At 34.0% G+C, this 14,241-nt stretch overlaps 1 protein-coding gene across 1 annotated transcript; it reads right to left on the reverse strand.

Moving 5' to 3' along the window:
* Positions 1-955: 955 nt before the first annotated feature.
* On the reverse strand, positions 956-11,498 carry LOC101208316 (WD repeat-containing protein 44). The gene is made up of 7 exons (XM_004141184.3): positions 9,003-11,498; positions 4,078-4,168; positions 3,665-3,822; positions 3,523-3,574; positions 3,327-3,409; positions 3,075-3,168; positions 956-2,192 (listed from the first exon to the last, which is right to left on the reverse strand). Exons 1-7 carry the CDS (start codon positions 10,677-10,679, stop codon positions 1,591-1,593), a joined length of 2,757 nt encoding a protein of 918 aa, XP_004141232.1. The 5' UTR covers positions 10,680-11,498; the 3' UTR covers positions 956-1,590.
* Between the last annotated feature and the right edge of the window lie 2,743 nt (positions 11,499-14,241).

A 14,241-nucleotide genomic window follows, 5' to 3' on the forward strand; every position in this document is an offset into this window, starting at 1 on the left:
TTTTTAGTACAAATTGGGAGTCAAACAGTGATGGATTTAGAATATTTATTATGTACATAATTCGGTCAAAATTACCTTCGTACATTACAATTGTCACATTATAATTGTCCTCCACAGATTTTCAATCTAACAAGTTTACCTAAGATCCATAATTTATTTTTTGAAATATGAAAACCAAGAATGATTTGTAATATGAAAATCAAAGACATGAAAATAAAATAACAAACATGAAAAGGGAAGAAAATAAATTACAAAATCTTATCTCATAAATTAGGAGATAAAGTTGAAGAAGAAGATATAGAGCTAAGTATTAAAAGTTAATAAGTATATATATATATATATATATATATATATATATATATATATATATATATATATATATTATATTAAGACGATAAAGTTGAGAAGGACTCGAACATCTGAGTCTATACTAAATTTGTCAGTGAAGTCACTAAACCCGATACTTCTAGATCCTTAAATACATACATGTGCTAGTTGAACTATTATTTGTTGTTACTCTTGTTAACATAATTTGCAACGTTTTAAAATTTAGGTTTATATATATATATATCAAAGAAATTTAAATAAATTATAGGCTTCCCATGATAATCACAATGAGCTCTGTTTTATATTGAACCTTTTTAAAGAAAATGTACACACATATATATATACACACCCTATGATAACCACCTCCACATAAAACTTTGCAACCCATTCATATTAAGACATGCAATGTAAATTTTCCATTGATTTGGAAAATGCCCCAGCTCTTTTCAAAGTTGATCTATCAAAATTACCTATGAAGTGGTTATCCTTATAAATTGGAGCTTACATTAACGTGACATATCAGAATGATTTAGTGATTTAGGTCACTGCCACACAATTTTTTATCTCGATTTTCATTGCTTTTACTTTCTTTCTTTTTTTTTCATGTACACTCTTGTGCTCTTTCATATAAATCATCAATACTTAGACCATTACATTGAGACAGAAATATACAGCTACAAACTTCGATTCAATTACTACACCTTTGTAATTTTGTAAGAGAAACAATCATTCTCAAAACCAATTCAGACAACAATTCAACTTTAAAAAATTTCCTTTTTTTTCTTTTTGTTGCTCCCCTCCTTTTCAATTCAATAAAGCTTTCGCAGTGCTCAAAACTCTACAATTCCCGATTACAGAAATTACATCATCTGTTGCTAAATCCATATTGTAAATTTTCTTTCTTTGTTTTTCTTTTTCTTTTTTTTTCCTTCCCCTTTTTCAGTTTTTCCCTTCACAAATCTATACTTTTTCCTGCCACTCTCTCTACCGGACTGGCTCTCGGTATTGCCCCGCCCGACGAGCACAAGCACAGGGTAACAAGAAACTTAATTGTGCTAACATTACAAATCTCACCCAACATTGTCTCTGTACACATATATTCCAATCAATGGGGAGGAAAGGAATCTATAGCAGATGGCAATAGCATTTGAAGTTTTGTTTTTCTAACTCCCCTTTCCTTTCCTTTCCTTTCCTTTCCTTCCTTTGCCTTCCCATTTGGGGACGGTTTTTGAAGAGGGCTTTCCAACTTCATTTCATTCCTCCTTAAATCTTAACTGGAAATCCAAAATTTTGGAACGTTCTGATTTCACCTCGAAGACCTGCAGTAACGATCACCATACCCCATGCTGATGATCCTTGAAACATTCCGCTGGCAATGTCCATGCTGGAATGAGGGCTACGGTTATTCCGAGTGTTCAGAATGAGCTTTTCCTCTGGCCATGTTGCTGAGATTCTGTCAAAGAAGTAGCTGTTTGTTGCACTTGAAAGAGTTCCATGAAGAGGGCTGTTGGTGCAACCAGATGCCAATACTGAATCCTCACTGCCATTTTCGGCCTCCACAGGTGAAGGGGGATGGTTAGCGGAGGAGACTTCATCAATATGGTTTTCAATCACATTGTCATCTCCACAATAATCGTCGTTAAGTCCCCATGTATCGCCCATACCAGGCCAAGGAATAGCCACAGAGACATCCTGACAGTGGAAATGCTCGTATGATCGAACGACTGTCACACCTTTACTCCTACTAGGTCGAGAATCTGCTTCATGCTTCCATACGTACACATGAGAATCCTCACTGGCTGATATCACGTACCTGCCATTCGAGGAAAGGCAGGCAGAGATTTGGCTGTTTGTATTTCGGAACCCTGTTACCAACTCAAAACTCTTAAACAGTAAACATAACAAACCACTGACATAAGAATTATCATTCTTGGATCTAAGCCTGGGACAAGCTGGGGATATAATCAATAAAATCCCAAGTCACTACCATGTTTAAAGTACCACACATTAAAACGCCTCATATGCAGTATACCAAAAAATCCAATACCACCAATTCATTAATATGAGGAATGAACTGTATAGGTCAATTCAACTGGTTTTCCCCACTGTTTGGACTACATATTCTATGAACTGATGCCCAGTGAAGTGAGTTTTACTGCTTCGGTCAAAAACCCAAAAGCAAGATTAAAGACAGAGGAATCGAACTCATATATGGCCAGAAAATAATGTTTGCTGAGAAACAAAAATTTGTTTGGAATGAACATCTCTAGAACTTCATTTAAGAGTGGGATATGAACTAGGATGACCAACTTGGGGAGCCATGAACCAGAGCCGATTTTTATGCAGTAATGCAAAATCTGGTGCGACTATAGGACCAAAAGCAAGGACTAAAGGCAAAGAAAAAAACTCATATGTTCACAACAGAATAGATAGAGGAAGATCAATGTGCAGTAAGGAAAAAAATTGTTGGCTATGATCCTATCGATAGTTCTAATCACTGGGTTGAAATGATGATGACTAAGATTGAGAAGCCATGAGCCAAAATTGTGCAGAGTCAATTGAGGTGTGAAAATGAAACTGTAAACAACTTCTTGAAGTGTAGGCGAAGAGGCATCAACCCCATATTTTAGGAGCTTACCACAAAGCAAGTCCAATTGGCTGAACCATTAGTCATGGTTTTTAACTCATATGCTAGGAAGCCGAAAAAGTAACCTTAAAATATCATCTTAATGGAACTTCAATCATACCTTTAAATCTCTGGACCAGATCAACACCATCAACCACTCGGATGCGTGAATCTGCAGATGTAATGAGCACTTCTGAAGAACTTCCTGGAGCAAACTGTTAATTGGAAACGATCAGCAACTGGAAGGAAGTTCAGTATTCCACGCGCTATGGTTGAGTCGTCTAGGGGTATGGTAGTAACAATGGCTTTCTATTCCCTTGTACTAAGCAAAATATAGAAGAAATAACTCAATCAAATAAACCCATGAAATTACCTGGAACCCAGTTATTTTCTTGTGACTAGATTTTTTCTTCTTGTTTTGCAGATTTATCTCACTTTTTTGCTGCATCTTGTTCTCTGGGAAAAAATTGAACATATTATCATCCAGTCTCAAATGCACAAAATAACTGTCAGTCAATTGGGACTTAGGAAAGGAAGGAATGATTGGTTTGACAGAGAGTAAAATATACCCGAAGTACTGTACAATCGGCAGCTTCCCTTGTAAGAACCAACCAATGCACCCTTTAACAGTGGGGGAAAAAAATTCTTTTTGAGCAATAAGTAGGACTAAAGATTTCTACAGAAACAAGGAAGAGTTATCAACTATTAAACCTTGCCATCAGGTGTATAGCAAGCAGCAGTCACCATCTCATGCAAGTCACTCCAGTCAACAACTTGATGATCTGGGATACTCCATATACGAACTTTCGCATCTAACGATCCACTAATGAAGTATCTATCGTCAATAGGATTAAACTGGATGCAAGTTACTGTGGCAGGGTACATATGGGAAATCTATTAGCTATACAACACAGTTCAGGAAACCATAGAAGAAAATAACTTTCCTGGGATTTTAGATAATCAAATTATCCCAGGGTTTTGTTTTCATTGTTATATCCTCTTAGATTTACCATTTATCACCATTTTTAATTGAATTAGGCACATAGTTTTACTTTTACTATAGAAGGCTGGAAAAAAGAGGGGGGGAAAAACCAAAGCAAGAGAAATAAAGTAAGTGAACTTACCATAATCACTGTGCGAAAAGATTTTCAAACAGGAATTGTTTGACAAGTGCCAGAGCCGCACAGTTTTATCCATTGAAGACGAGAGCAAGTGCTGGTAAAAATAAAAAGCAAAGATTTACACTACAAGATTAAGGCTAGGAATGAGTCTGACAATTAATTCAACGGAACATTCAGTTTATACTTCTAAAGAAATTTTTAGAATAAAAAGAACTAAGTCAATATGAGCCAATTAAAATAATAAAGATTCCTTTTATATGGGGAATTACTATTGGAATCTACACCAACGTATCTCAACCAAAATGCAAACTTGCAAGTTATAAAGTTCCAATCAGTGGAAGAGAAACTGAAAGAACAGAGGAAACTTTCAGTAAACAAAAAATAACAGTATAACATTATAACACTATACTACATCCTAATTTCCATATAATTAGGTGACACCACTGTAGGGAATGCTCTCCTTATCACAGCCATTTTCGTCATCCCACCATGTTATATCCTAGATCTAGAATCCTAGACTTTTGACCATCTCACGACACATTCTGATTCAATAGTTGCTCGTTCAATTAGCATCTGACCTTATTTATGGCTCATAGATGAAATGAATGGTTCTGGAACAGTGATATTTAAAGCAAAAAAGAGAGAAAAAATCCAGAAGGCTAGGGGAAAAAATGTGGGAATTGTCTTTGTTATTATTATTTTTGTTGTTGTTGTTGTTAGTTTAAAGAGGATTGTTTTAATTGAAGAGCACAATAAAAATAAAATTATATAAATGAAGAATATAGTTTCTTTGTCTTTGACAGGAATATAGTGTTATGGAGGAGACAATTAAACATTATAATAATAGTAATAATAGTAATAAAGGAAAATTATTTTAAATGAAAAACTTTTGAAAATATTTACAATACAGCTAAATATTACAATCTATGTATGATAGACCCCGATAGATTGATATTTTGCTATATTTTGTAAATATTTTGGTTCATTTTACTATAATTGAAAATAACCCTAATGATAATAATAACAATAACGGTTTTTAAATGAAAAAAAGAAAAAGAAATTGAACAAATATAAAGGGATTCGGGCTATTTTCTTCCCAAATAAACAAAAAGAAAAAATGCTTCAAAATTACAAGGTGTGCCATAGCACGCACCCTCCAAAAGATGCTTCGCCTCCCGTTCATTGTGCCCCACGCCTAGATGCGCCTACACGTGCAATCAAATCTCTGCACTGGAAGATGCAGCTTCTAACTATCTACTGTAACTATACTTGGGGAAAAAATAATTTCATCCAAAGAAAACCTAAACAGACATCTGAATGAAAAATATCCTTTGCATACAATATGAAAAACTATGGATATAAGTTTCAACATAGCCGTTCACCAAGTTCAACATGCTTAAGTAGCATGGCAATGGATAGATGTTTCCTGGTTCTAATCATCAACGAAATACAAGCCAAGCAAAAAGTTCAAATATCGATCATCAAATTATGGGAAAATTCAAGAAATGGGAGGAATATTAAGAGATTTTTTTTTCAAGTATGCCGCTGGCATTCGTTCCATCACTTTAGAGAAAGAGCGAGTGATAAAGTAAATGGCAAGGGCCCCCATGTTGAGGTCTACTAGCCTCATGTGAGGCAATGATAATTCTGGTGCAAAGCTTACATTTTTATAACATGGATATCCTCTCCAAAACTAAAGAAGAGGAGATCACCAGAAAAAGATTTCTGATTGTGATTAGTTAGAAGAACGTAAAACTGTCTAGAGAAAATATATTATCTAGCAATCAACTTCAACCACTCTTTTCTTTACTTATTTTTTATATAGGAACTAATATTTCATGATGAATTCAACCTCGTTCATGGAAAACCTTTTCTTCTCTCTTTTAATAAACATTTGTCGACTATTCCTCAATTCCCACTACTCGTTTCAAGCCAAAAAATCCCCAGCATTGTTCAACACCCACAAAATTTTAGTTTTCCGTTTCAAATTGCAAATATTCACATAAGGCATTTATGGATACTAAATGGAGCATCGGTGGAAATTGGAAAGCAAGAAACTGGTCCATCAAATAAGGCTTTGATCTTCTCCACTTCTATTGCACACACAAATCTTCGGGAGACTGCCAAATTCAGGATTTACTTCTCAACTTCATCAAGCTAATTGACTTTGCCAAGGGCTTCCTAACATTAATTATGGCTCCAACTATCCCAGTCCAAAACTTCATGAATACTTACCAGATGATTATTAGTAATCCTGTAGAGTCTAGGAAATTTGATGTACAAAGCATTATCATCAAGCTATTCTTTATAAAAAAAAAAGAAAAAGAAAAAAAAAGGAAGAAAGAAATCGTCAAGCTATTCATCTTCATACACTTGAATAATGTATTGCCGTATTGGCCTAAAGAAGAATCAACATACAGGAGTTCATTTTGGTCACGGATCTCATGGTGCTAGTAAATGAATTTCTAGGAAGGCACCATATATTTCTGCATAACGTAGAGTTGATGACATAAATCTTAGAACTGCTCTTTTTTTTTTTTCCAAAGCTATAGGAATATAGTACCATAGGCATCTAAATTTACCATGAGACACTCGTGGCCTAACCAAAAAGCATCCTTCCTAAACTTGCTCAAGTGATTTTGTATAATAAAGATCTGTATCCTTCAAAATCAAGCCATTTAATGCCACATTCTTACATCTAAGGTAAGGTTTCTATACCGAAGCCCTGTTAAGCATCATCTAGTTCACTAAGAAACTCTCATCATCTACATCAGAAACATTGCAAATAAAATCCCTCAGACTGTCTTCAAGAACTTCTTACAAAATTCCATTCTTTTTTTCCTCTACAGTTCTATTTCACTCTTATACAAAATACCCTTGAACTTCGAGATTTCTTTAAAAAGTTTCATTTTTTACCCTTGACCTTTAAAATTTGTTTTAAAAAATAACCTTGTAATTTGAAAAATACACTTCCTATTAAAGCAAATAGGTTGACAACAATGAGGCATCATTCCTAAAGCCAATGAGCTTTCTGAGAAATGCTCCAATTGGTGTAAATCAAAAGTGTGTGCATATATGTATACATACATATATATCTAAAAGATTTTTGAAAGAGCACACCAAAGCAAAGCCAGAAATATCAACAAGATAAGTAGGTCCCTAAACAAGTATGAGAAACCTCCTATTTTTTCCAACCAACATTCCTATGTAGAGCTGTCGCAGCACTACCACAATGTTACTCTCTATCTATTTAAAAGGGTAGCCACATACGAGTTGCTCATTTCATGCATTCGTCTAGGAAAATAGGAGTGTAGAACAAAGATGGCTACTACATAAGTCTATAAATTGCAAGAGAAGCGACAATGGAGGAACAAGTGATTAAGATTCTTTTTGCTCTATAAATTTACACAAGATATAATAAGTGGAAGCCATCTCATTGTCTGACAAGTATTAAATCCCTCTAGAGCCAGTGAACAAATGACCTTCCTAATCCTGATCACCACATATGTGCAAACGACCTTTTCTGAAGGATATTAAGAATTTATCAGCCCAAAACATGCTTTTTTCACTCCTTTTAAACTGACACACATCTCTCATCCATATCATCAAGTTGATTATACAAGCTCTGGAGGGATACTTTTTTTCTTAAAAGTATCCCTCTTGTTTCTTATAGTTTATTTTCACAGTGGGCCTGCTTTTCAGAACACTACTTTTTTTCTCAGAACACTTATAATCTTTCTTCTTCCAAAACAGTGGACTTTATCAATAGAAATTTTGAGTGTACAATATGGACCTTAGCATTTACCAGTTATCCAAAACAGTCCTTGAAAAAAATTTGAAACAATAGTGAAAAAAATATTTTCATATTAGCTAGCTCTCAATCAGTCCAAATATTTTGCAGTTCAAGAAACATATTGCTCTTCCAAGTCAAGTAAATATGAGAAAGTAGAAGAAAAAGTATCAAAGTGTGACCAACTTATGTCTCTAATAAGATATCGTTCCCTTTAAAACATGAAAAAAGTTAAAGCAGCAACAACATTAGCTGACACCATAAATCAAGCAGCATAATTTTAAATGCCAATACCTTCTTCACCATGTTGGCATTTTTAATTTCCTTTTAGATTCAACTTCACTGTTATCCACATCACTATTTATGATGGCCAAATAGTTGGTTACTTTCCTAATATATTAGAAATCTGTTAGTAATTTCTAATATATTAGGAAAGTCTCAAAAGCTCAAGTTGTTAGATTAAAGGCCATCTATTCATTCAAACTAATTCCCTATCCCCCTCTACCAAATGAACTTTGGCTTCAAAATTGATCAACGGTGCACAAATGGAAATTGTTCAGTTTAGAAATACGGACAAATGACACAAATATTTGAAATCAGGGTCTCCAATAACATATTCAGAATGCCATTCTGCCATTTCTAGACCCTGCCACCAAGTAAATGCCCTGGCCTAGAGACTTCAGCTATCACCTGGAGGGTTCAATATAAGGAACTAAAACCAAGTTGAATTCCTTCTCTAATCAATTGAGTTCAAACCTTAAATATAACATAATATACACCATAAATAGCCTGTCCACATAATATCTCTACCAGATTAGCTCTAAGTAATGGAAGTGACTTTCAAAAGTTCTAACCAGATGAAATTTCTTTCCATCTTGTTCAGATGTGAACTAGATAAAATTATTCCCTTACATTCTGGTTCACTTTAATCAGTTTCACGACAACAGGAATTTTCCATATAAATTGCTATTTATTAAAAAAAAAAACTCTCAAATAGCAAAACTATATAATGTCAATATTCCCAGGGATCTAAAAGGTACGATTTCAAGATGGATTTAAGAAAACACCACATAAAACATCCAGAATATTGAGACCACCAGAATACAAAACATAAATAGTTATTCAATCACAAACTAACCTGAGATTTAGACCAAGATAGGTCAAGCACAACATCAAGATGCCCCTGGAATGAACAGATAGGTTTCTCTGAAAGCCCAAATACAGTGTCCGGCACTATCACATGTTCCAAGCTCACTGATTTCCGGCTAATAGAAGATCTCCCTCTTCTCTTTTTCTCATGATGGCTATCCACATTTGGAGATAATGAAGTGGGCTCCGGTGACTCATTAGCTGCAAATAAGAAACTCAAGTTCCCATCTTCAGGTTTCTCCATCAGTAGATCACCCTTTTTCTCCGACTCAACGACCTGCCAAACATGAATGATACGGTCCTCTCCTGCACTTGCAAGGTACTTCCCATCCAAACTAAACTTAATGGTCCATATTGACCCACTGTGGGCCTGTATCTCTTGGCTCTTGTAGAGTGCAGACAGTTCTTTACTTGATTTTCCATACTGCCGAACTCTAACTCTCTCTGGTCCATGAAAGGAAACATCTTGACTATCATCTGTTGCAGAGCTTGACCTCCGTCCACCTTTCTCAGATGAAGTATCCCTCTCATCACTGCTACGTCTCTCCTTTTGACCCTTCACCGTGCTAGCAACACTCTTTATGCTCTTAAACCAGCCTCCTTTCTTTTTCAATTTCGAACTGCTACCGGTATCCCCATTTGCATTTAAATCGTTATTATCATTACAGCCATCTTCCACATTCTGTCGCCGCATCAGTTCTTGAACAATAGGTGAATGTCCAACACACATCTCAAACTCCTCCATGGTCAACTGTCTCCCAGTCCCAACTTCCTTGAGCTTGTTCCACATACCATCTTCAGTAATCTCGTTCACAACAAACTCTTTCCCATTGTCAAGATCTTTGATAGTGCAGGCTTCCTCATTGACCTTTCCACTAGTAGAACAAACCGAATCCCCGCTAACCTCTCGTCTATTCACACCATTCTGGGACATCAACGATGGATCAGGATCCGAATTGGCGTTCACAACCAAAGAATCACTTCGACTCTCATCCGCCCATCTGCAATTTTTTCCAGAAGGCGGCTTATGCTGTGAAGCAGCGAAAGAAACCGACGGTGCTCCATCACTCTTACAGCTTCGGGACTTAACAACTACACGATTACGGTTATTTGCAAATGAAGTAGTGGTCTCATTGACCGAATGAAATGAAAGAATTGAAGGAGAACTAATGGACGACGAATAATTACACTGGTTATTAGTATCACTGCCGGAAGCTTGTGAAGAGCTCATGTTCCTGTTACAATCTGCAGAACCATCCGATTTGGAGCGGATGATTGCAGGGGGCTGCTGTTGTTGACTAGTCAAATAATCCGACGACACCGATCGACCAAAATCACCAACACCCTTTTCTTTATGATCCAACTCCAAGGCGGTATTAGCCCGTGAAAGAGAAGGGTCGCCGCTAAGACCCATTTCTCGAAGAAGACGACTACGGCGTTCCAACACAGAAGCCGGCTCAGAGATCCAAATATCATAGTTGGAAACAGCCATTGGGAATTTGGGTATCGGAAAAGGGTGTTCAGAATCATAATTAGGGGAGTTGACGATTGAATCTCTATCATCATCGGAATTGGAAGTGGAACATGAACCTGAGGAAGCAATGCGATCAAGGGACTCGTAGAAACACTCTTCTTCTTCGTCTTCGTCCACGGATTTGTTCATCATTCAAAGGGCATTGCCATCTCAATGGAAAATGCCCCAAAAAACGATCAGATCAGAGATGGGGTTCACTAAATACCGTCCCTAATGTATAATCAATCAATCAAACGTTAAACCCAAATGGGTATTCCCCAATAAGAACAAAAAACACAAAAAAAAAGAGAAAAGAGAAAAGAAAAACAAAAGAAGAAGACAGAGGAATTTAAAGGGATCGGAGAAGAAGGAAGAATATGGAAGTATTATGTAAAGGATTTATGGTTGGTTAATCAGATCCAACAAAAGAGCAGAGAAAGGAGAAAAGGGAACAAAGCCCTATGCTGGGGTTGTGCAAAAGAGTTGGATTTTGCGCTGTCTGTGTTTGGAACTTTGGAGAAACTATAACAAACCCAGAAACCAACACTCACACAGAGAAAGAGAAACAAAAAAGAAAGAGAGAAAGAAGAAAAAAAAAACAGTAACAGATTGGGGATTCTGCCAATGTCAAAATGTGGGATTCAGCAACAAAATTTGGTGTATGAACAACACCACCAACAACAACAACTGGGTACTCTAAAAGAGAACCATTAAATTAGAATTATGAAACAAGAACATGGAAACCTCTTTTAACATTTTTACATTTTCTTTTCAAACACAGACAATCAGAATTTCTTTTTTCTCTCTCAATTAAATTTTTAAATACTAATAATAATTAAGAAAAGGAAAAAGAAAAGCATTTAGAATGGAAGAACCAAAGATGTCACTCCTCCAACAGTTTTACTGTACTAAACCAACCAAGCCTCCTCACCTTCTTCTCAATTCTCATACCCATTCTACATTTTTTTAATCAAATTAATTTCATTGCCTAATGAACCTTTTTCTTCCTTTTCTCTCTCTCTTTTCCTACCTTATTTTGTCTTTTACTCCAACACTAATCAACTCTTTTCTAATTTACACTTTTCATCTTTATCTATATACTCCGTTTGAATTGACTTTTTAAACATTTCGTTTGATTTTTTTTCTTTAACATGTAAGTCAATCTTAACTTGAACATAAGTCAACTAATTAGAAAGACTACCAAACATATTCTTTAGTACAACAAAAACTTTGACCTTTAAGTATCAGTTAGCATTAAGTTAAGCTAGGTATAAAAATTTGAAGTTGGGGAGATGGGGGAAAAGAGTATAGATGAATTATTAAAGAAAAACATTGAATGAGATTAAATATGAAAAAGTAAAAAAGTAAATGGGCTTTTGGAAGCCCAAGAAAAGGAAGAGGATGGAAAAGGCACAAATGTACAACCAAATATGGCCAACTAGTTACTGTACTCCCCAACCATCCTCAACCTGTCCAGCCCATTACTGGTAACTGAAGGTGACACCCCAAGGCTATAACTCCTTTAGGGACCATCTTATCAATGCCCTCCCATGCAATATATTTTTCTTTTTCTTCTATCTCTCTCCTCTCTCTCTCTAAAACTACCCTTGGTAGATAGCTCCATTACTTTGCCTTCACTCCAAATCCACGACTTCAGTAACTTCTGCTCGTTTTTCACACACGTTGATCTTCAATATCACTAAACAACGCTAATGTATTTATCCTTGTCCAAATCTACGTAATAACCTTTGATTCGACATAGGAGAAACTAACTGTTGGATTTAGAGTTGAAGTAACGAGAATCAAACAAGATGGAGAATAATGAGAGTTAGGTGGGGAATGAGAAGAGTAGAGTACAAAGGAAAAGAGAGACTTAGGGAGGGAATAGGAAGAGTAGGGATAGTAACAAAGGTTGTTGTCCATAGAAACAAAAGTCAAAAGCATTCAATTTGATTGGGTGATGTTTCAATCCCATCAGATATTTGTTTGTACCATTCATCATAAATAACAATTTTCATAATGGGAATTGTGATACTCCGTCGTTTAACAATTATATGCGTTGATTCAATTTTTCGTTCCATCTCATCTACAATCCTATTTCATATTTCAACTTCCGTCGAATTTTTAATGACAAAATTTAAGGATTTTGTTTTTTAATAATTGAATGTAAGCTATAGAATTGTAGGCATTTTAATAACTCATTTATTAAGTATAATTATCGTTGATATAGGTTTTATATATTAATGTAAGGTTTTCATACCAACAAATTATAATTTATAGTATAGGACAGACTATATAGTCATATAGAGAAATAATGAGTGATTCTGTTTTGTTTTGAATTTAAATGTTCATTTTTTTTTAGTTGTTGATTGATGATATATACATATATGTTTGATGATATCATAGTTTTTTGTTTTTTCCAATTTAATTGTCTTTCTTTCCCCTATCAATTTTTATCTTTCAACACAGAAAAAAACTTGATTTATATCACTAATCAATTCATCTGATAAGCACTTCTGTGGACTATAAGCCAAATATACAAAATTATTTCTTTTTATACTGTGGATAATTTTGTTAATATACCTTTTTTTTTAGATTTTATAAATACTTCAATTATTGAAAATAGTTACAAATATAGTAATATTACAATATATCGATCATGTTAGACATTGATAGATACATTAGTCAATCAATAATAATCATGTTTTGTAAATATTTTTGTTTATTTTTTTATATTTCAATATAAATTAATCTTAAATTAAGTCATACTAAACTAATTTTTAACAATATTGATTACACAGTGATAAGTCATTGTTCTTTGATAAATTTTAAATAAAAATTCTAATAGATGCCACTATTTTTTTAAAAAACCAAACAACAAACTAATAATGAAAACTAAATTTAAGATTTATTAAAAGTAAAAAAACCTATAGATTTGTATTATGGTACGATATTTATAATTTTATCAATTAAATTTCTAAACGTTCGTAAATGAATCAATTTATATTTTCAATTAAGATTTATTTGAAATCTTATCTATGTACCAATTTTAATTGTTTATTTTATTGATATGACCTTTATAGAAGTATATACACACATGTAAAATTTGAATGTAATATATATAAAGTCGTCTAAATTAATTAACGTATAAGAATTTAGATGTTTAATTGAAACAGTTGTATGTTTCATACTATATTTTTTTCAAATTAAGTTTGAAAGAAGCTACCAACATCGTTTATATTATACTACGAGAATAAGGATGTGAAAGAAACGTTTAAGATATTATATCAATTGTACATTATTATTTAATTGTACTAAAGTCTCGATCAATAACCAACAAGATCTTTAGTTCAACTGGTATCTATATTTATTGAAATTCGCTTCATCACTTTCAATTTATACTAAAAAAATTATTGATAAATAAGATGAGAATTAAACGTGAATCGTTATCATTAATCACATTTAAATTCTAGTATAGCAAAAATCCCTGTTCGATGGATATTAAAAATTATAATCAATTTCATCCTTCAAATTTTCATTTAATCAAACTATAGTTAAAGCTTTCAACCTTATCAAATTATATTATAAACTTAAATAAGTGTTTGCAAATATTTATCATTCAATTTTCTTTAGTTTATCCATTGATTTTAACATAATACAATATAAATTTTTTCATAAACACTTTAGGTTCAATAAAATAAAGTTCTTACATATA

The sequence above is a fragment of the Cucumis sativus genome, chromosome 4 (assembly GCF_000004075.3).
Source record: "Cucumis sativus cultivar 9930 chromosome 4, Cucumber_9930_V3, whole genome shotgun sequence".
NCBI lineage: Eukaryota > Viridiplantae > Streptophyta > Magnoliopsida > Cucurbitales > Cucurbitaceae > Cucumis > Cucumis sativus.

What these genes read in the sequence shown, in the direction of transcription:
- LOC101208316 (XM_004141184.3), bottom strand. Translation starts at nt 10,679, where the DNA reads ATGATGAACAAATCCGTGGACGAAGACGAAGAAGAAGAGTGTTTCTAC. An exon ending in CTTTTCGCACAGTGATTATG is followed by an intron (nt 3,823 to 4,077) that starts GTAAGTTCACTT and finishes ACCCTGCCACAG; the next exon opens with TAACTTGCATCCAGTTTAAT. An exon ending in TCTGGTCCAGAGATTTAAAG is followed by an intron (nt 2,193 to 3,074) that starts GTATGATTGAAG and finishes AGTTGGTAACAG; the next exon opens with GGTTCCGAAATACAAACAGC.